The sequence below is a fragment of the Thamnophis elegans genome, chromosome 7, assembly GCF_009769535.1.
Source record: "Thamnophis elegans isolate rThaEle1 chromosome 7, rThaEle1.pri, whole genome shotgun sequence".
NCBI classification, from domain to species: Eukaryota; Metazoa; Chordata; class Lepidosauria; order Squamata; family Colubridae; genus Thamnophis; species Thamnophis elegans.
In genome coordinates this window covers 62452340-62475174 of record NC_045547.1, presented here as the reverse complement: position 1 = coordinate 62475174, position 22835 = coordinate 62452340, and the positions used below count along the sequence as shown (strand labels likewise).

At 38.0% G+C, this 22835-nt stretch overlaps 1 protein-coding gene across 1 annotated transcript in view; it reads left to right on the top strand.

The window, feature by feature from the left end:
- Positions 1–22448: 22448 nt before the first annotated feature.
- Positions 22449–22835, top strand: part of POT1 (protection of telomeres 1) — a 46408-nt gene continuing 46021 nt past the window's right edge. Inside the window, exon 1 of the mRNA XM_032221692.1 lies at positions 22449–22705. Within this exon, the coding sequence (XP_032077583.1) occupies positions 22583–22705 (123 nt within the window). The 5' untranslated portion in view covers positions 22449–22582. The remainder of the gene's footprint in view (positions 22706–22835) is intronic.

The window sequence follows — 22835 nt, the reverse complement described above, 5'->3', positions numbered from 1 at the left end:
ACTTGCGTGCTTCAAATGCCAGAGTTTCTGAGCCAACATTTTGGTTGCTAAGCAAGAGCATTGTTAAGTGAATTTCACTACATTTTACAAGTTGGCCACGCCCATCCAGTCACACGACTGCCAAGCCATTCCCACTCAGTCACATGGCTGGCAAGCCACTCCCACCAGGTCACACGGCTGGCAAGCAACTCCCACAAAGCAGGCCACACCTACAGAAGAGGTTCTAAAACAATTTGAAACCCACCTCTGCAGTGTACATAAAATAGAATACATTCATCAAGAATCATAAGATACAACACTTAATGATAGTCATAGGTTACCAATAAGCAACCAAATTATACTAGGAAACAAATAAAACAATATAAACTTTAAAAATACAGGCAACATGGTTATAGTCATAAATGGAAAGAGGTACTAGGAAGGAAGAGAAGAATAATAGTAATACAATCTTAGTACATAATTTGACAGTGTTGTGGGGATTGGTTGTTTAGCAGAGTGATGGCATTTGGGGAAGAACTGTCCTTATGTCTAGTTGTTCTGGTGTGCAGTGCCCTATAGCATTATTTTGAGGGTAGAAGTTGAAACAATTTGTGTCCAGGATGTGAGGGGTCTGTAGATATTTTCACAGCCCTCTTTTTGACTCGTGTTGTATTCAGATCTTCTATGGAAGGCAGGTTGGTAGTGATTGTTTTTTCTACAGTTCTAACTATCCGTTGAAGTCTGTGTCTGTCTTGTCTGTTTGCAGAGCCAAACCAGACAGTTATAGAGGTGCAGAAGACAAACTCAATAAACAGAATCAGCAGCTCTTTGGGCAGTTTGAACTTTCTGGGTTGACACAGAGGAAGCTAGTTGCAAGGTTTACTGAAATATCAGGGTATATCCACTGTTTCCTGTACCAAATGAGTTTGATGATACCTTTTACCATTGATGAAATTAACATTAATCATGCAATGCCTTGAGTTTGCCAATAAGCAAGTGTGTTAGTGACTTTACAAGCATCACCTCCCACGGGTGATAGAAGAATCCCATTTATCTCATTATAAAGAACTTCACCTTTTATCATGTATGCATTTGTTTATGTTTCTTAGATTCTGCTTTTCATTACAGGGGATCTTGCAGAGCTTTCTATTAAAAACATTTACAACCCAGAAGAAGAAGAAATACAAAAATGAAAGGAAGAATTATTAGTAAGGAATTTCCAAAAAAGACATGGAGGAAAGGAAGAGAACTAGGAAAATGAAGGTTTTTTTAAATTAATTAATTAATTAATTTTACAAAGGAAAGGATTACTACTGGAGGCCTTGAGTATAATCACTATGCAACATTAGGCCACCGCAGTGAACAGCTACCATGGCATCCCAGCAAAGGGAATATAATCAATCTCTAACAGGATCAACACAGCATTCCCTACAGAAGTTGAAAATCAGCCAGGCCTCTATGGAAGCAAGCAGCTTTTCAGATAATGTGGCTTTGAGCTGTTTAGGGCTAAGAGCAATAATCTAAAAAATGATTGCCACCTCATGCAGAGTTTGCAATGCAAGAAATGACAAATATGCAGTAAGAAGTCCTGGTAAATAACCTAATAGTAGCTGCACCAGCCGAAACATTTTCAGGTGAGCCCTACATAAAGCATCTTACAGTAATCCACTGTAATTAATCTGAGTATCAAGGCAAAATATTTCAGAATGACCCCTAAATGATTCTGGAGGTGTAATGAGTGAAATAAATAGGCAAGAGTTAAGATAGTCATTTTGCTGCTTGAAATAATCCCAAGGCTCAATAATACAACCCACCCACCCACCCACCCATAAAATTCAGTTTCTAGTTCTGTTAGCCACAAAGCAGAACTTGGTACATGCGGTTTCCAGCCGACATTTTTTATAGCTTTGTTCTAGGCCAGTGATGGTTAACCTTTTTGATGGCAGGCCGTTTGCAAAGACCAGCTGACTGACAGGAGGCGTGTGCACATGCGCAGTGAAGCTGGGCTGAGGTGAAGGCTGGCATGCCCGCAGAGAGGGCTCTGCGTGCCACCTGTGCCATGTGTGCCATCGGTTCACCATCATGGTTCTAGGCCAGAGCTGGCTGGAGAATTCTGGGAATTGAAGTCCACAAGTCTTAAAGTTGCAAAGTTTGGGAACCACTGTTCTAGGCAAATGCTGTGCAGTCAGAAGATGAAGTCATTTTCTTTAAAAAAAAATAAACTTTATTACATTTCTATAAGATATAAAATACAAAAAAGCCAAAAAGAAAACAGGAGAGGATAAATAAGGGAAACAAGTTAAAAAGTATCAAGAAAAAACAAAGGAGGGAAGGGCTTCAGGCTTTCTTCAGTTTGGGCTCAAAGGCAGAGATGAGTCATAATGCTGACTGCCTTTAGGCTAAACCCTAATTTGTACCTTTGTTGATTATTTATCTGTTAAAATTCTCATTGTCAATTTCCTCAAAGGATACCAACATTTATGGAGCTTCCTTCAGTTTTAGTTAGTCAGGATTCACGGGGTAGTTTGCGACTTTTTTCCTTGGCAAATGTTTTAAAAAGAGATAAATCTGTAAATTTTCAACCCTCTCTGAAATCCTGCAAAGCTGCAGGAGAGCAATTATATTTTTCTTTTGCCCTTCATTAACATACCTTTTTTAATATCATAGCCTTGAGTCATGTTCTTGTCCATGATATTAACCTGCTTGGCATAACAGAGGTTTGTTCCATAAAAGCAATTAAGATAGTTAATTATAATCTCTATCCAAAACCAAAATAAACTTCAGGCACAAGGTAAAAACATATTATGTTCTATTGATCTCAAAAGGAGAGTTAAGGCCATATTTAGTGGTGCCTGAATTTCTTAAATTTGACTGGATTTCTGTGTTCTTCCACATTAGAACTATCATCCCCAGGAATCTTTTTTAGGATTTTTTGGGGGGGAGGGGGTAGGATAAACCCTGATATTAAAACTGATACTTAGCTAAGATCTTAGTTATGAAAAGAATATAAACATGGTTTATAGTGATTCTATACCAAACAGGAAAACAAACTAAGTATATCCTTTAGGTGGTTGAAATTAGAAGGCACTATTAATGTATTGCCTTTTCCTCCTGGAATGCTCTTACTAAAAAAATCCCATGTCACTAGTATCTTTCATAATAATTGATGCACCACTAGATTGCATAGATATTTTAATAATTACATATGTGGCACTATTTTGATCTTCATTATCTTGGAGACAGTAGAGCTACATTTTAATCCAGAATCTGTAAAGAGATAAAGAATTCATTTCTTTTAAACTGTTTTGATTGAATTTCTAGAATATGCATCATCCTGGAATATTTGTGCAATTGGAAATTGTTTGAATAGATTTTTCCTCCCTCCCTTCCTTCCTTCCTTCCTTCCTTCCTTCCTTCCTTCCTTCCTTCTGCTATGATTCCAGTTTCAGAATACAGGCTATTTTATTTTAGTGAAGAGTTTGAACATTGTTGTCGCTGTTGAAACAGCTGAAGCTTTAGTATAAAAAGATATACATAAATATCTTCATAAGAAAAAATTACAACAGAATGCAGTTATTATACCCAAAGATAGATGTACACAAATTCTGGGCCATTGTTCATTTTAGCATAAGGCTATTGGGAAGACAAGATAAGATTAATTGAATCATTTGCAAGTTGACAATAGGATGACACAGCTAAACTAATTAGGCAAATACCGAACAGCAACTAGGAGATAATTAGCAAGAGTATTAATTTAGCAAAGGAGAGATCTCATTTAAACAAAGACATTGATACTGTTGTAGTATATACTGTAGCTGGAAACACTTCTTCAGGTTTTAAATGAATAATTCCTTACATTGCCAATGGACTTGATCCCAGATCTAATGGACATTCTAACACATCCAAAATGCATTTGGCATGTTCATCCAACCAACATTAAGCATCTTCAGATTCCACTGATTCAATTAAAGATGTTGAAACACATGTCCAATTCCTGTTAAATTAAATAGGATTTGACAGTTTTTAACTGGATGATATATACAGGTACGTTTTTTAGGTAGAACTTTGCATGTGCTATGGATGTATAAACCAAAAGGCTTTTGCAAACTGGCTCTATTCCATGCATATAATACATTCATCAAAAGTAGGGTGCCTGAAATACACAAAGAAAATTAAGACATAATAAACCAAAATGCAAGTTTGATTATCCACAACCTGTGTCCAAAATTTAATATAATCTTTGCAATTTCATATGTAGAGTGATGTTCAACAGTTACTCCAGTAGTTGTCCTACAAATATTGTCATACCGATTTATAGAGTGGTCATTCTGAAGAAATTGCCACTGATAATATTCACCTGTAATTTTAATCTGATCTCACTAGTTTACTTCCACTACTAGTTACTGTACATTCACACATATTGGCTAAGTTTGCTAAGCTAAAAATTTATTATTTATGGTTCAGTATGTTGTAGGTTCACACCCATTCTTTTAGAATCTTGTTAAACCATCATGTCATAATCAGATCCTACCATGTAATATAGCCAATGTATTATCAACTTGGATTATGCTATATATTTGCATTGGTTTGCCTAGATCAGTGATGGCGAACCTATGACACGCGTGTCAGTGCTGACACGCGTAGCCATTTGGGGTGACACGCACAGGATTTCATGGGATTCATCCTCGGCTCCTGCACGGCCACCGAGGATGAGAGAATCTGTGCTGGAGGAACGGGGGTGGGTGGGACGTGTGATCTCGCCCGCACTCACTTACTGTATCGGCGCCACCCCTTTCTGAGCGCAGGGGCTGCTGGTAAGGCATGCGTGCCGTGCGCACACACGTCATCAGCGTGGCGAGGGAGGACCCGCAGGAGAGGAGCACGGGAACAGTGCGCGCCTCTCTCCAGTCAGGCCGGCACAGAGAGTCTACTCCTGGGACTGTCGGTTACGACCGCACCACAGCAGGGAACAGCGGAGTGCCAACGGGAACTGTGAGCGCCATTAGCAGCAACTATTGGGGTGCCATGGACTTGTAATTGCCCACAATAACTGAGATAAGTGAGGGGGAGGTTGTGTTAGCTTGTTAGGCTAGTTAACCCCTAATTGGCTATCTATAATTCTATCTGCTGTCACTGGCCCACTGATGGAGCACCCAAAAAATAAAAAACAAAGGTTAAGTAAAGGGAGTGGTAGTGGCAGTGGCCGACCCTTTCAAGAGACATGGAGTGAGATGTATGGCATTATAGAAAAAAATGGCAGATCATTTTGCGTTCTATGTACTGAAACGGTAGTAAGCAGAACGTGGAATATAAATAGACATTTTGAAACTAATCATTCCCAGCTCTTGGAAAAAAGTGAGGATGAAAGGAGGGAATACATTTCCAGGAAGCTACACCTTTATAAGAGCCAATCTAACTCCATCCTTAAATTTATGAAAGGCTCTACAAATTTAAACTCTGCAAGTTTGAGCATTGCTCACTCCATAGCCCTGGTTCACGGCACCCCAAACAAGTTCAATAATATCAAGGGCAACATACAAAATCGACTGATGAACAAAGAAGTTACTAAGCAGGTATGTTAAATAATTTGTTTTTGGTTTATTAAATACAATTATATATTGCAATTATACATTTTTGTAGTTTAAACTATAAATTGCGCAAAATTATGTTTTTGTCGAAGTGACACACAACGCGAGTTATGCTCGATTTTTTTCCGATTTTTGACACACCACGCCAAAAAGGTTGCCCATCACTGGCCTAGATGTACGGTATGTAAGACTGCTCAACTTTAAACCAAATCAACTGTAACAATCATTGATTGGTTTTATTAGTGTATCATATTTGAGGTTAACTTCTTAATGTATGCTCTATTTGCAAATAACATTGCTTTCAAAAAGAACAAATGACAATATCTTTAATTGTGAATTAAACACTTTAAAGTGAATTTCCCACAGCCCTGCCTTTGTACCTTCAAGAGGAATATCATATGAGTTAGCTGCAGCAAATAGAATACTAAATCTTGTGGCACCTTAAAGACTAACCAGTTTATAATTGCAAATGCTTTCATGGATCACAATGCACTATACCTGAAGATGTGTGCGCTGATCCACAAAAGCTCACACTGGTAATTTGGTTAAAAGCCCATATATTTTTTTAGTTGGTCCTTTAAGGAATTAAGCATGAATTATATGTATAAATCATCTGCAATGAATATTTTCCTATCAGGTACATTTAAATCCACTTTCAGCAGAGAAAATATAGGTGAAGGTAGGTTTTAAAAAATATATCAAAGCTACGTATTTTCAAGGACTTTCTATGTCTAATAAAGTTCATTACTAACTTGCGAATATCAAATATGTCTATTTCTCATTACTACTCAGGAAAAACAATATAAAATAGTATTTATGTCAGGGTTCCAAATAGCATCCTCAATCCAATATGAGTCCGAGGCTAGGGATTCCTCAAAGTTCCAATTTATTAGAAGAGCCATGTTGGGAATCTGGGAAAACACAAAACTGAAAGCTTCCAGGTTTTCCCCACCCAGTTGAAAGTTCAAGACCCTGCCCCAGCACCAGGGCCGGATTTAGATGAAAAGAGGCCCTAGGCTATTCCACTTATGAGGCCCTTTCACCTCCCATTTTTAAGTTTGTAAATTACATGAGAGACAATAAAATGCATCATTACTGTGATATATATATATCAATATATATCAATATATATAGCTGGCCTCCCGACGGAGGGCGGCTCTGCTCTGCGGCAAAGGCAGCGAGGCCAGCTGCCTCCCCTGCTGTGCTCAGCTGCCCGGCTCGGCTCCCTCGCCCTCACCTGCTTGGCCACTGGTGGGCTCCGCGTCGACGGGGCGGCTACTGGGAGCGGCCGCGCCTCTTGCCCGACCGCCAGTGCCAGGAACGTGGGCGGGCTCCCCAACTGCTGCGGCGCTGGAACGATCTTAACAAATACATTTTTATGTTTGTTTATTAGTCATATGCGTAGAATTTCTCCTTATTTTCGGTTCAGTGTTTTAGTGTTCACTGTTTTTAGAATAGTGTAATTTTAATTTTGCTAACAATTTGAATGTAAGCCCCTCTTGATCTTGAGGCCCTAGGCTGAAGCCTAGTTAGCCTATAGGAAAATCCGGCCCTGCCCAGCACCCACCAGTCCATCACATGGTCCAATCAGCCAGTGTCACATAGACAGATTCCTCCCAGTTACATCTGTCCAGGTGCAGGTTCAAGATTACCTTGACTTTCTGAGAAGGAATGTTATTTTGACTGCATATCTCCCATGCTCCATACAATCCCTCCCTCCCAGTTTCCCACAGTAGAATATGTTTGAATATGAGGCAGGCTTGAGGTCTTATACAAAGATGGCTTCCAAGCCTGACAATTTATTTACTTAACATATAAATATCCTTCATTCCCAACAGCTCTGGTTAGCTTAATGTCAGTGAGTGTTTGAGACAGTGTATAGAGCAAACAGTGTATGCAAACTTAAAAAATGAGCAGCATAAAGCGTTTAAAAATTCTAGAAAGGTATGGGTAAAAGTAGAAAGTTTAAACTGGATTTTAGGAACACCATAATTTTTATTGTTGTAAGCCACCTAGGTGAGATAGACAGAAAATAAATTTAACAAATAAACCAATTTTATCATTTCACCATATTTAATGAACATTCCTCATGGAATACATCTAAAAATGATTAAACATTTTCCCGCAACTATTGCCCTCATTCTTAAATATTAACTTTTGGCTTTCGTAAAACACTCTCAATCAAACAGGACACAGATCATGTCAATTTTAGGAGAACATGATCTTTATCAAAATGAAATTGAATGTATCACTAATCAGATTGAGGCAAAATAGATATATCTCTAAGACAAACATATGGAAAACAGAACAACTCCTGATGCTAGCAATTCTTTAGTGTAATATATCGATTTGCAAATATTATACCTTAGGTGCTTATTTAGCAAGATTTTGATTTTTATTAAACATTAGTAAATACATACTTAGTATATACTATAAAAAACCGTGGCATGACAAAACCGCGCCCGTCAAAATAGCGGTGATAAAATCGCGTCGCTAAAGCCGCGACGTCATCACCGTGTGTCATCACCACCGCGACAACAGTGCGGCAACAGAAGGGCGCTTTAAAACGGCGCCGCGGCAGAAAGCCGATTTCAATTAAGGTAAGGGTTAGGATTAGGTTTAGGGGTTTGTTTTAGGGTTTGTTTTAGGGTTTGGTTTAGGGTTAGGTTTAGGGTTAGGTTTAGGGTTAGGTTTAGGGTTAGGTTTAGGGTTAGGTTTAGGGTTAGGTTTAGGGTTAGGTTTAGGGTTAGGTTTAGGGTACTGAGTGCTTGGGAATGCGTGGATTTGCCCTCCGCGATTATGTCATCGCGGTAGGGTCGTGTTTTTCCTTAGCGCTTCGAACGGCGCGAATTAGTCTTCGCGCTTATGTCTCCGCGGATAAGGGCTTCGCGGATTTGTGGTGGAACCATAAAAAACACCAGGCAGAAACAAATATATCTCTCAAATTTGTACATTTCCATTTGGAAGATATTCTTTTCCTCTTCTTGGGACTTAAGGTTTATCCTGGAGAAAGTAGGATAAACTCTAAATTTTGTATAATTTAATATACATTTTAATATTATTTTTATAATAAAAATGATTATTCATATACTTTTTACTTTCTGACACATTTATAAAAAATGTTCAGTTATTCACTCAAAGCAAAAGCCATTAAAAGTTCTTGATTTTCTTTAATGTTCCATAGTGATAATATGATAAATCAGCATAATCTTTTAACTGTTGTTGATTCAGGGCTATTATGCTTTCAGGAGGAACATATGGTCTTGAATCCATACACTGACACTGAGAGGCATGGTTCACTCATTACATTAAATTCCGCTTTCATTAATCTAATTTATTGCATAAGCCACAATTGGCTCTTTAAATGTCTAGTGAAACCATAAAATATAGTGAAGGATATAAGCAGATGCTAAAATACAAAGTATTTCCAAGAAAGCTCTTATTCTCATTCTGCATTTTGGAGCATCTTTAAAGAAGTCTCTCCCCCCCCACCCCCAACTCACATTGTAGTCATATGGCTCTAGGAAATGTCTACATGATGATTTTAATCATGTGACTGCAGAGATGCTGAACATGGCCAGAATTTCATGGTCATAAGAACCACTTGTTCAGCATCATCATAACTTTGAACCATAATGGTCCTTGGCCATTACCTGAGGACTACCTGTATGCCAATCTGCAGTTAAAAGAAATCAGAGAAGCTGTTATGTACCAATCAGTAATGGGATTCAAAAATTTTTACTACTGTTCTATGGCCATGGCTTTGTGGACATGGTATGGCTTTGTGGGTGTGGCAGGGGAAGGTTACTGCAAAATCTCCATTCCTTCCTCCCCCCTAACCTGCTTTCCAGCTCGGTTCTTCTGTTCAGGGCAACAAAAGATCAGCTGGGAGACTGGGAAGCAGCAGGGGCGGGGCCAGCCTATTTGCTGGTTCTCAAAACTACTCAAAATTTCCACTACCGGTTCTCCAGAACCTGTTAGAACTGACTAAATACCACCTCTGGTACCAATGTAGTAATAATTGTATGTGTGTGCATGCAAGATGGATAGCTAGATGGCTAGATAATATTTATATTGGCAAACAATGAGTGCACGGCACAGATCTTGTTAATAGTGAAAGAAGCTTAAAATAGTGCAATGAGAGAGCACTGTGTTTTTATAAACACACCATATTTTATCCACACCATCTAGATGAACATATTTTATCGATTGAACCTTTCAGAATGTGGCTATTCTGCTTCATATAATTACTGAATAATACAGGGTTTGTTTAAACATACCATCTATTATACAAGATCGCAAACTAAGATGTAGTGGATTGTTATGTGATTGATTTATTTAAATGAATACATGCTACCCAATCCTATCCTTATTTGCTGAGAAATAAATCTTACTAAATTCAATGGAACAGGTTTCAGTGTGGAGACCTACTTCTTTAAATACCATCTCTTTAGGCTCTTTTCCCATTTTCTCCAGGCTTCAGTGACTGCAGTGCTGTTTTACATAATCCATCTGACAAGCCCCAATTTCGATTTAATGTCTAAAATATTTAAGTAGCCAAACTGCGGGACGTTTATTTCAATGTTAATGCTATACAACTTGCTTGTTGCTTGTTTTTCTTACCTTCCTTTTGGTCCATTTTTGCATCAGTTTGAGATTTTTGATAAAGTCTTTGGGAAAGCATAATGAATATTGTGAATATTTGAATGCAAGTTTGCATTTTACTGTATAATTATATCTCAAATCTTTTTTTTTTTTTGCTAAGATACAAATGATTATGCACTTATTCCCATAATACATGTATCTTTAAGGCTTTGGGAAGAAAACTAGTATTGCAAAATGTTGAAAAAGAACTTTGTTTCACTATATATAGTTAGCTGTGAAATTTAAAAAATTGGTAAATTACAAAATTTTACTATGCCACATCGTTAAGTATTTTTAAGATTGAAGTATTTTATATGATTTTTGTCTTCAATAAAAGGAAGCCTTACAATTTTATAATTCTGTGCTTCTATGTCATACCCATTCATCTTAAAAACACAGTTAGTTCTTGATTTTAATAGCAAAATGAGTCTAGCACATCTCCTATTATTGTTCCCAGTAGACTAAACTTGTAATAATTTAAGTGTAAAAAGTCCCATATTCCAGATTATAAAAAAAATCCACAGGATCCTTAATATAATTTCCATCATGCAAAAAATTGCTTCTAGAGGATATCCAATACTTAATTCAAATAATCTAATCCCCCCAAATATAGTAAATACTTTCCTCTATACCACAAATAACATAGTCCTAGAACAATTCTTTCAATTTTGAATAAATAATTCCAATGTAATTATGCAGGAGGAATTTGAGCTTTAAAAAGTGGAGAAAGTCCATGGTCCTATAAGTTTGACCATCTATGTTCTAGATCCACATTAACACCTTCCAGTGGATTTATATGGTGGTAAATAGGTCTTAGAAAAAGAGGATTATACCCTTCCTGACAAGTCAATGGATCAAGCAGAATTGGATCATTTTACATTTATACATCTAGTCTCCATCTGAAGGCAAGAAAAAGCAGTCAAATTGTAGTTTCAAAGTATTGTAGAAATAAGAAATAATCTGGACATACTTCAGTTGAGTTTTAAGCTGGGACATAGTACCAAGATGGCATTAGTTATGTTTTCTGGTGGCCTATGTGGAATCTCAGTGGTAGAGGTGCATTCCTCCTGACCCTCTATGATCTTTCAGTGGCCTTCACAACCATCTGCCATGATATGTTTGTTTCTGGACCAGCTCAGGTGATCTGACTTCTCTCAGTTCCAGTGGTTTTGGTGGGAGCAAAATGTTTGCTTATTTTTTATAGGTGTACACTGCCGAGAGTCATAAATTGTGAGGGGGAAGCTTTATAAATTTCAAAAACAAACACATTAAAATTATTATTTTCAGCTTGTAGCTCATGTCACCACTGATTATGAAGTCCATTCTGTTATCCAGTCAGGATAGATGACATGACGTTACATATTTTTGAACTAATTCTATAACACTTCATACATTTGTTCGAATTGTTCAGAAACTAAAGATCACTCAATTGGCTTTAGATTCTGCTTGTGAGCTTCCCAAAGGCAACTGTATTGGTACTGAAAGAAAAAAATACTAAAGAAAAATTACTTTGACCAGATTCAATAGTACTTTTCTTACACTTAAAGTCAATAATCTGAATGAGATAGAAAGAGTGGAAGCCTTTCCCATCAAAGGTCAAGTAAAGCAGTCAAAACTGTTCCTGTATAAGCTGTTCCTTAATAAACAATAGGCAAACATGTGGTCTATTTTCCAACAAGTCCAAACTCTGGTAAGTATTCTATGTCAATTGCTTTATAAAAAAACTTTGAGTCTGAGTGATGCTTATGGATGAGTAATGAGTAGTTAGCTAAATGAAAAACAGATTTTATTATCCAGGTGTCTATACATAAATGCGTGCACCTGTTTTTTTGATATGTGTCACTCGAGATCATAGAACAAACTGACATTCGTATCAAAGCAGAAATTATTTTCCTCTTCTCCAAGGGGAAAAAAAGCTGTTCTAGTTTTCATTTGTGTTTCAAGAATACTTTAAATAGAATGAAAATGTTTGTGTATCAGATAGAAAAAGAGAGAGAAAGAGAAATCAATCAATCAATCATCATCAAATGTCTTTTATACCCATGCACAAGCAAGGGATCTCTTGTTAATTTCCAAATCATCTTTATAGAATTCAAAATATAAAGATCCACGAGAATAAACTTTCTGGAACAAAATTAATATGAGGCATAACGTCTGTTCAACCAGGCCACCCTGGTATTTGATAACTACAGATATTCATTGTCCCTTGGTCTGGAACATTCCCTCTTTGAAGAGCTAATTAGCTGTGGACTATGAAAGGTTTGATGCCAGATCTAGCCTTTCAATGCTTATTTTTCATTAAGAGCATACGTGTATTCTTAACAATGGATCCCTTCACTATTTAACATTTGCTGCCATGTACTCTTTGAGGAAGGAAGACAGTGAATAGGCTGAAGATATTCTGGAATGAAAGTTGTCCCAAAGTTGCTTTTCCAAAAGGTAAATGGAGTTTGCATTTGCCCAATAAGCTTGGATGAGAAGCAAAATGTCTTCAAGGAAAAAATGAAGTCCAGTTGCCTTTTGAAAAAGCACCTTTAGGAAAACCATGACCTGAATGACTGCGAAAATCCATAGATTTTATTGAAGTTGTTCAATAAAATATTTTCACAACTGATTCTAATAGAATCTTTTTTAATATCAAAATCTTTTCACATATCTTTTAAAGAGTATCAAAATAAATGCAATGGCAGCATGCTTGCTTGACCATAGATATTTATATAGATATATACTATAGATATATTCTACTTTTCAACTTTTCTAAATGTTAATTCTTGTAAGAATATGGATTGTGTTTATATATTAGGTGAACAGTTCACAATTTTCCACCATAGCCTAAATGTATTAATTTCTTTTTTTGAATGTTAAATACAACATTTTGATGTATTTCTATGCAGTAAATGTCACACTTTGCCCTATAAAACTTTGCAGTTAACTTCAACAATGAATCACCTGGTTTTTGTGTCTTCAGTGTTCCCTCTATTTCTAGCATAATTATATAAGATATAAATAAAGGGCATAATCCTATGCTTATCTTCCCAGTTGGCAATCTTGTTTTATTCAGTGAAGTTAAGTCTGTAATAAATATGCTAAAGCTTGTACCCATCATTGCCATTTTTATAATACAAGATTCAGAATCTCCATGCTGCTGTTACAGAAAATATCATTTATAAAATTGAGATTTTACAGAACATCTGCGGAAATTTTAAAGCTAAAGACAAGCATTTGGAAACAACCTAGAACATCAAAAAAAGAACATTCTATTTACCAAGCAGTTTACTTTAAAAAAAACTTACTTAAACAAAGCCTTTGAAAATTAAAAACTATTTTATTAATTGCTTAAAATTATGTCCTGCCATTTCAAGATAGTATATCTAAGATGTTCCTGAAAATCTTTTAGAAGTTAAAGATGGCATTGTTTGTCATACTTTACCATTCCAACAACAAACTGTGAGATAGGTTGGACTGAGAGATAGTCACCCATATAATAGTGATACACCTCTCAGCCCATATAAGGCTGGTCTGTGAGATATATAGAATAGAATAGAATAGAATAGAATAGAATAGAATAGAATAGAATAGAATAGAATAGAATAACAGAGTTTGAAGGGACCTTAAGGGTCTTCTAGTCCAATCCCCTGCTTAGGCAGGAAACCCTACACCACTTCAAACAAATGGGTATCCAACATCTTCTTAAAGACTTCCAGTGTTGGGGCATTCACAACTTCTGGAGGCAAGCTGTTCCACTGATTAATTGTTCTAACTATCAGGAAATTCCTCCATATTTCTAGGTTGCTTTTCTCCTTGATTAGTTTCCACTCATTGCTTCTTGTCTTACCCTCAGATGATTTGGAGAATAGTTTGACTGCTTCTTTTTTGTGGCAACCCCTGAGATATTGGAACACTGCTATCATGTCTCTCCTAGTCCTTCTTTTCATTAAACTAGACATACCCAATTCCTGCAACCGTTCTTCATGTATTTTATAACACCATGTAATATTGTAATATTATATCACCACTTAATATCACCATGTAATATTGAATTGGGACCTTCATTTCAATTCAATATTCTAGCCCCTACCCCATATTGATTTGATATTATTTATGATGCCCACCCACAGATTTTCTGTCTTTTAACATATTGTTGAGTTAAGTGGAACTTGTGTGGGAATAAACATAAGTCTTGGAATAATATATATTTTGTACCCGAACACACACACACAAGACAAGAGGAAATGACCGCAATCTTCTAATAAAGAACTTGTTGATAATGTTGAAATCCATAAAGTCCCATCCTTTGGTCAGAGTTTGCAGCTGCAGAGATCTTGTTTCCTCTTGTTTTTTCTGTTAGGAAAAAACACTTGGCATTAAGGATTGTTCTAAGGACTGCAAAAATGAATCGTTTAGAATATTCCATTTATGAAGACATTGTAATACAAGAGCTAAGTCAAAGTGATTGTGTGTGCATATCTACCTATACTTTTATTTTATTGAAGATTTTTATTTTATTGGTGCCAATAAACAATTCTCCTGTCCCACAAGAAAGCAGAAGAAACAGAGATCTGGAAAAGTACTTCATACTTAAAACATAAAGGACTGCAGAGGGATCTTAACTAAACTATTTCTAGATTTACATCACTGCTTTGTTTTGCTAATCTGAGCAACTTTTTTTACCTCCTGGGGGAAAAAATAGCCCAATTTTGAAATATTTCCAGTCCCAAGATAAATCAGCTAATTGTAATACCATCTGGGGACCCAAATTATTTTTGTATTTATCTATTTATGTTTCAGAACATCATTTTAATATTGTTCAGTCAGCCAGTTGTAAGTTAATCAAGGGATCAAAACCTCTCTAAGATTTTCTTATTGCCAAAGAACCAGAATTTCTTTCTTTCTCTATTCTATCCTAAGCATATTTTCCATAATCCTTATTTGTTTTTTGTTTAAAAAACATCTTTAAGTATCTTTGCCTTTTTATATCAAATATATCTTTCTGTTTACTTCGACATTCAAGGGAAAAAATGACATGATACAGTTCTACAAAGAAATTATTGGATCTGACGTTAGCACCTCTATAACTGTCTGGTTTGGCACTGCCACCAAACAAGACAGACACAGACTTCAACAGGTAGTTAGAACTGCAGAAAAAACAATTACTACCAGCCTGTCTTCCATTGAGGACCTGTACACTGCACGAAGCAGAAAGTGTGCTGTGAAAATATCTACAGACCCCTCACATCCTAGACATAAACTCTTTCAACTACTTACCTCAATGCGACACTATAGGGTATTGCATGCCAAAAGGATAGTGCCATCACTCTGCTAAACAATTAATTCCCAGAACACAGTCAAACTACCTAGCACAGGGATCAGAAACCCGCAGCTCTGGAGCCGCATGTGGCTCTTTCATCCCTCTGCTGTGGCTCCCTGTCACCAGTCGCCTGCACAACTGATAGGGCTTTCAGTTAGGACAGGCAGAGGAAAAAGGACACCACGCTAGGAGGAGATTCTATGGTGGAGAAACCAGACTTGCGGTCGGCCCCAGAATTGAATGGGGGGCTTCTGGTTAGGACCTTTGGGGCTCTTTGAGTGTTTAAGGTTGACGACCCCTGACCTAGTAGGATGTATTACTATTATCTTTCTCATCTTTCCAATTATCTATTTCCTTATCCTCTTATGACTATTACTTTGTTGCTTGTATCTTACAATTTATATTAATTATTTTATTTAGTATCCTATTATGATTTATATTGATTGCTTATTTAGTATATTACTAACTGTTGTATCTTATAATTTCTGATGAATGTATTTAATGATTATGATCACAATTTGTCACTTGTTGCTTGTATGTACACCGTGAGCTGACGCACCAGAGACAAATTCCTTTTGTGTCCAATTACACATGGCCAATAACGAATTCTATTCTGTTCTATTCTTTATACTACAATACACTGTACCATATTAAATCTGGGTACTCATTTTCTTTTCACTTCTAATAGTGCTATTTTTATCCAGTTTTTTAAATTATATACTGTATCTTCTTAATTATTTTAAATCCCATTATACTTATTGTTTTTCTATTTTGTACATATAGAAATGTCAGCACTCTACTACTCGATATTTCATGTATATGCCTTATGGTGCAATGTATTGATTTGATTTTGAGCTCTGCTTTAAGACAAACCTAAGGTTCACTGACTCACTAAGACAATGTCTGTTTTTCAGGTTCTTCAGAGCACACAAATCCCATAGCCATATCAAGATAGTGGGTGTTATTGTTATTATTGTTGTTGTTTTATGACTTTTTGTGAATTTGTGTCAATCTTGGACCCAAACTCCTGGACCACAGTAGTCCCTCTAGGTTTTTTCCCCTTCTTTTTCAGAGATACTTTGCCGTCCCCTTCTTCTTAGGGCGGAAAGCATGTGATTGGCCTAAATTCATCCAATTGGCTTGCCTAAGGCAAGACTAGAACTCACAGACTCCTCATTTCTAGCCTGGTGCCTTAATCACTACACCAAACTGGATCATCTCTCTTTCCCTGTTTCTTTTTCAAGTAAAAACAAAAACTGAACCTTGTATGACACTGCTTTTTGTCTGAAATGAGATTAGAAAATGTTTGTTGAAAGCCTGACAATCCCATTGCTTATAGGAAGATACACTGGCAAGAATAAGTGACCCCAATCTTTTACCATTTTGATGAACTTCTTGGATTGGATCCAATTTACCCTGTTTCCCCAAAAATAAGACCTCCCTGGATAATAAGCCCAATCAGGCTTTTGTGCGCATACAATAAAATAAGCCCTCCCCTGAAAATAAGACCTTCCTGCTTGCTGCCTCCTGCACCTCAAAAATAATAAGACCTCCCTGAAAATAGGGCCAAGCTCTTATTTAGGAAGTCAAAAGAAAATAAGACCCTGTCTTATTTTGGGGGAAACATGGTACTTTTCCCACTTGTTTTAGTGGGTGTAATGTAAGCATGAGCATGCTTTCACTAAACACACAGCCCATAAATGGCTGCCTTAAAAGCTGAAAGAAACTTTGCTGGGTGCAGGCTTCCCTTAACTCTTATTACCATAAATAGATTTGCTGCAATTAATAAAATATTAAGATAAAATGGTGGCCCAAAGTCAAGTGCTACTCTGAAATCAAGGGACAATTTTAAATAATAAATTCACTGAGAATCTTCTTAATGCTGAATAAATTATAATAAAGGTTGGTAACATTAAAACCTAATTCTAAAAATACTAATTATTTCTGTTACTTTTAATGGGATGTTTTCCTTCATCTTTTTATTACTCATGACATTTTTCTTTCTTTACATACATTGCCATCTACTGTTCATCATAATAGTCACAGATGAAAGCGAATTCTATTGCAAGAATTTTTGCTAGCTAGCCTTATGGCCTCTGTTTTAAATAACAACATAAACTTTTAATTAGTAGCATAAACATTGTTCTTTTGATGTAATTTGATGAGAAGGTAATTTGATAATTGCAGGATTATTTGCAAATATTCTCATTTGAAAGAAAGCTATCTTGAATGTTATATAAATTATTTGGATGTATAGCCAACTCTTTAAATGCTATTCACTTCAGAATTAACTTCTGGATCATTTCATAAAAGACTGAACCTCTAAATATATGAAATCCAGCTGGAGCAGGTAGAGTTAAGAAATAATAAAAATGTTAAAGCTACTTTAGTAGCCAGAAATAAGAAAATTAATTAAGATGTTTCTTCAGGAACTGGAAAAATCCCTGCTGGTGCTGCAGAGATACAGATTAAGGGAAGCAATAAAGTGACTGTAGGAAGACAGCTTGAAGTTTGTACAGAAAGCAGAACTGGGGACCTCGGGAAAGGAGTAGGCCTATGCCAAAGAATAGAGACACAAAAAATGAAATTCAGACGGTCCAAGGTATGGAGCTACAAATGCAACACACGTACAACATGGACAAAAAAGGGGGGTTTATACTTCCAATGCAACTAGGAAAAAAATGGGAGAGGATAAAAGGCTCTACCTGTGATGACCCAGGACTGAGCACAGAAGCAACACAGCTGGAGCAAAGACTTAACTCCCCTTTATTGCTCCAACTTTCCCCCAAAGGTCCCACCATTCGCTGCAAGTCTAGGAGTAAAGCTCTAAACATGCACGTCCAATAGTTCCTGGCTACTATTAGTCCAGAAGTGCAGCACAGTTCTGAGAACAGCCACAGTTCAGGGAGTAGCAATAGCAATTAGGGTTCCACCACAAAACCGCGAAGCCCTTATCCGCGCCGACATAAGTGCGGAGGCAAATCCGCGCCGTCCGAAGCGCTAAGGAAAACGCGACCCTACCACGATGACATAACCGCGGAGGGCAAATCCGCGCCTTCCGAAGCACTCTAAACCTAACCCTAACCCTAACCCCTAAACCTAATCCTAACCCTTACCTTAATTTAAATTGGCTTTCTGCCACCGCACTGTTTTAAAGCGCCCTTCTGTCGCCGCGCTGTTGTCGCGGTGGTGATGACGCGTGGTGATGACGTCGCAGCTTTAGCGACACGGTTTTATCACCGCTATTTTGACGAGCACGGTTTTGTCGTGCCACGAGCAATTAGACTTATATACTACTTCATAGTGTTTTTACAGCCCTCTCTAAATGGTTTACAGAATCAGCATCTTGGCCCCAACAACCTGGGTCCTCATTTTATCCATCTCAGAAGTATGAAAGGCTGAGTCAACCTTGAGCTGGTGAGATTTGAACTGCTGAACTGCGGCAGCAGTCAGCTGAAGTAGCCTGCAGTACTGCACTCTAACCATTGCACCACCTTGGAACTTGGTCCCAGGGAGTCTTTGTCACAGGAAGAGTTTACTGGGACTCAGTGGTGGGATTCAAATAATTTAACAACCGGTTCTCTGACCTAATGACCAGCTAGGTAGGCGGGGCTCAGTGTCATATGATCATGTGACCATGGCCAACTCAACATCACTCAGGTCGATGGGCGCTTCGCCTTAGCTGTTACAATGTAATAGGAGTTAATGGGAGAGGCAGTTTCTATAAGCAGGGCAATAAGGATTAGGCTAGAAACAACATCAGAATGTTTCCTTCCTGCCTTCCTTACAGGATTAGCCCGGTAAAGTGGAAAAAAACAAAATGAGATTTCTTCCAACAACCGGTTCTCTGAACTGTTTAGAAAGTTAACAACCGGTTCTCCCGGATAGGTGCGAACTGTCTGAATCCCACCACTGCTGGGACTGCAGCACAACCTGGAGCAGAACTGTGTCGCTGCAAACTCACATATAGCCAGGCCAGTCAAGCAAGGCAAGCAGGACAAAGCACAACGAAGTATTCAGAAGTTGGTAACAGCACATGAGGCTGGAAAAATGAAATGTTTGTTTCCCACAAGCACCCCTCCCAATGACATCTCTTTAAATCTCATTCCCCAGCTAAGACTTGTGAAGAGGGGTGGGTCACCCTACGCTGACTCTGCCTCTTCTCCATTCTCCATGATTGCCATAGTTCCGTCGCTCCTCTGCTCTGCTGCCTGCTTCCCCCCCACCCCAACTTGGTCATCCTATACACTCTCTTCTTCACTGGTACCCTTCCCAGGCCTGAGGGACCTGGAACTTCCTTGTCCTGCTCCTCCAATCGCTCCTCTGTGGCCAGAGAGGTTGCGCCATCATCCTCTGTCATCCTAGCTCCATCTCATCCTCTTCCTTGGACCCAAGCTCCAACAGGACCATGACACTACCCTAGAAAGAGGCAGCCTAACTATATAAAAGGAATAAGAGATAAACGTTTAAATGGAAATGTTAAAAAAGACTTTTAAAGGTAAGTCCTTGACTTCCAACTCTAACCAATATCACAATTTTGATCATAAATTGTGTCAGTCATAAAGTGGGTCATCACTTGTCTGTGCCACATTTTACAGCCTTTTTGTGGCAGTTGTTAACTGAATACAATGGTCATAAATCAAACATAGTGGTCATTAAGCAAATGCCATGGTTGTTAAGCAAACCTATTGCTTGTTAAGGGGTCAGACCCATTGTTTTCAGAAACCAGAAGTAAATACCTGTTTTGAGGGGGTGGGGGGGAGTAAATTACAGTCATATGACTGTAGGAAATTACAGGTTGCTGTAAATGCAAGTTAATTGCCCAAAATATGATCATGTGACCGGGGTGGTGCCTAGATATTTTACTTTTGAATCCTAGTTTTAAGTCCTTTTTCCGAGGTCCATCATAACTTCAAACAGCTGCTAAGCAACCGGTTGTAAATGAAGAATTACTAGTATAATTATTTTTTAAATCAGATCATCCAGAAGGGAGAGATAAATCATCCCTTAAAGCAGTGTTTCTCAACTTTGACGACTTTAAGTCCTGTGGACTTCAACTCCCAGAATCCCCCAGCCAGCTGGCTGGGGAATTTTGGGAGTTGAAGTCCACAGGACTTAAAGTGGCCAAGGTTGAGAAACACTGCTTTAAAGCCTCTGCTAATTTGAGACTTAGGAGTCTGCCTTTCTAAAGTAAATTATCAAAAAGCTAGAAGGAATCCTACTTGGATAATAGGTGAGATAGCTAGCTCTTTAACCTTAAAATAGTTTCTGTGTCGAAACACATCTGAGATCTAATTTCAAATCCTCATTCATCTAAATCATACATTGTGCATTTTTTTTACCAGAATTGCCAGGGGTTTTAATTAATAGTTCTAAGAACATTTCTAACACATGTACATTGAAAAATGCTATATAGTAGAACCTCTGGTCACGATTGCTTCTGACCATGACCAAATCGGGTTCCGACCAAAACATTCACAAAATGTTTGAATCTGGTCATAAACACACCACTTGGGTGGTGATCAAATACGGCCATGGCCGATTTCCCCTTCTGGCCCATTTTCTTTGTAAGTGCCAAATTTCCTGTTGTGGGAATAATGGGGAAATTAGGTTCGGGTCACGACCATATCGGGTTGTGACCAAAGTTATGGAACGAAATATGGCTGTGTCCAGAGATTCTACTTTATAGGTAGCCTTTGACTTACCATTTGTTTAGTGGTTACTAAACGGCACTGGAAATAGCGACTTACATAAGTTTTTCACACTTATGACCATTGCAGCATCCCTGTGGTCACTTGATCAATATTCAGATGCTTAGCAGCTGGCATGTCTTTATGATAGTTGCAGTGTCTCAGAATCATGTAACCACCTTTATGTGACCTTCTGATAAGCAAAGTCAATGGGGAAGCCAGAGTCACTTAACTTCTGAACAGTAAAATAGTCCAAATTAATCCCAGATGTTGAGTGACATTAGAATTGTCCAACAAAAAAACATGTCCAGGAGCATGTATCTTAAGAAGATAATGAAGATAATCTGTGTTTCTTCTCAAGGTTATTACAAACTGCTCTATGATTCCATAATAGCCTTCATTTTCTTAAAAATGATATATGAAACCAGAGAGAAATCAGCTAAGAGCTCTCAAATGAAATGGTATTAGCATACAGAGGTTATAAAGTCCTGGCACTCATTTTCGACCCACTTATCACAGCTATATTTCTGCTACCATCAGACTGTGATAGAACAGTAAGGAATTAAGGCTAAGGTATAGAATGAACTTTGAAGTGTTTCTGAAAAAGCTAAATATGCACTTTTGAAACCAACCTTGATGTAGAAATTCCAATGGGAAAGCAAGGGTTAGTGGCCGGAAATAATTCTTAACTAGTTTATGTGGAATGTGCAAACGTTGCATCTGCAATTGAATGGAACGGAATGGAATACAATGGAATAGGTTTTATTGGCCATGTGTGATTGGACACACAAGGAATTAATAATTGTAATAATAACTAGGCTGTGATCCTCTAGACATTTCTTTTGATGGAGAATATAAACCAGTGTTTCTCTCCGTTTTGCATTGGTCCAACCAGAGTTGGAATATTGTACCCATTTAGGAATGATATGGATAACTTTAACCATGTCACCAAGAGCAACCAAAGAAGATGATATGGAAGAAGAAAGATATGAGAAATGTGCAAGTTTGAAGAAAACAGTGGTGAGATAAAATAATGACGGTGCTGAGACGTTATAAATTTCTAATAAGTTTATGCACTGACCAGCAGAGCGAAGGGAGACTGTGCAACTAAACATTCTTCATTCGTTCTCCCAACGGCGAAAAGGACAAATTAGATCGCTCGCAGAATTTCATTTCGCCAAGAGCGCATGCGCCTCATTCCTGTTCTGTAATTTCCGGGTTGCAAATGATAGAATGAGAAGGGCTAGAACGGCTTGGAAGGAGAAAGGCAGAGGACTTCGTTGCAGGTTCGCGCGTTGGTCCGGGGAAAGACCGTTACCCCTCCCCCTCCTTTATGCGTCTTTCCCATTAAATGTGGGTCCGGATCAAGCGCCATGCCTCTGGAACTATTGAGTGGGCCCCTTAGGGTGGCAAAGAACTCTCTGCCCAACCACCTGCAGAAAGTCGGTCTCGCGCATTTGCAGCTGGGGCGCGACTATGCGAACCAATATATTCAGGTAAAGGCAGTTCGTGCATTTCAGAGGCATTTCAGATGCCAGCCTTGAAACACGGGTGGAGTTACGGGCTGCAGAAAAGTTGCTCTGCTTCTAGTTTTCCGACATAAAACGTGCTCAAGGAGGATGAGGT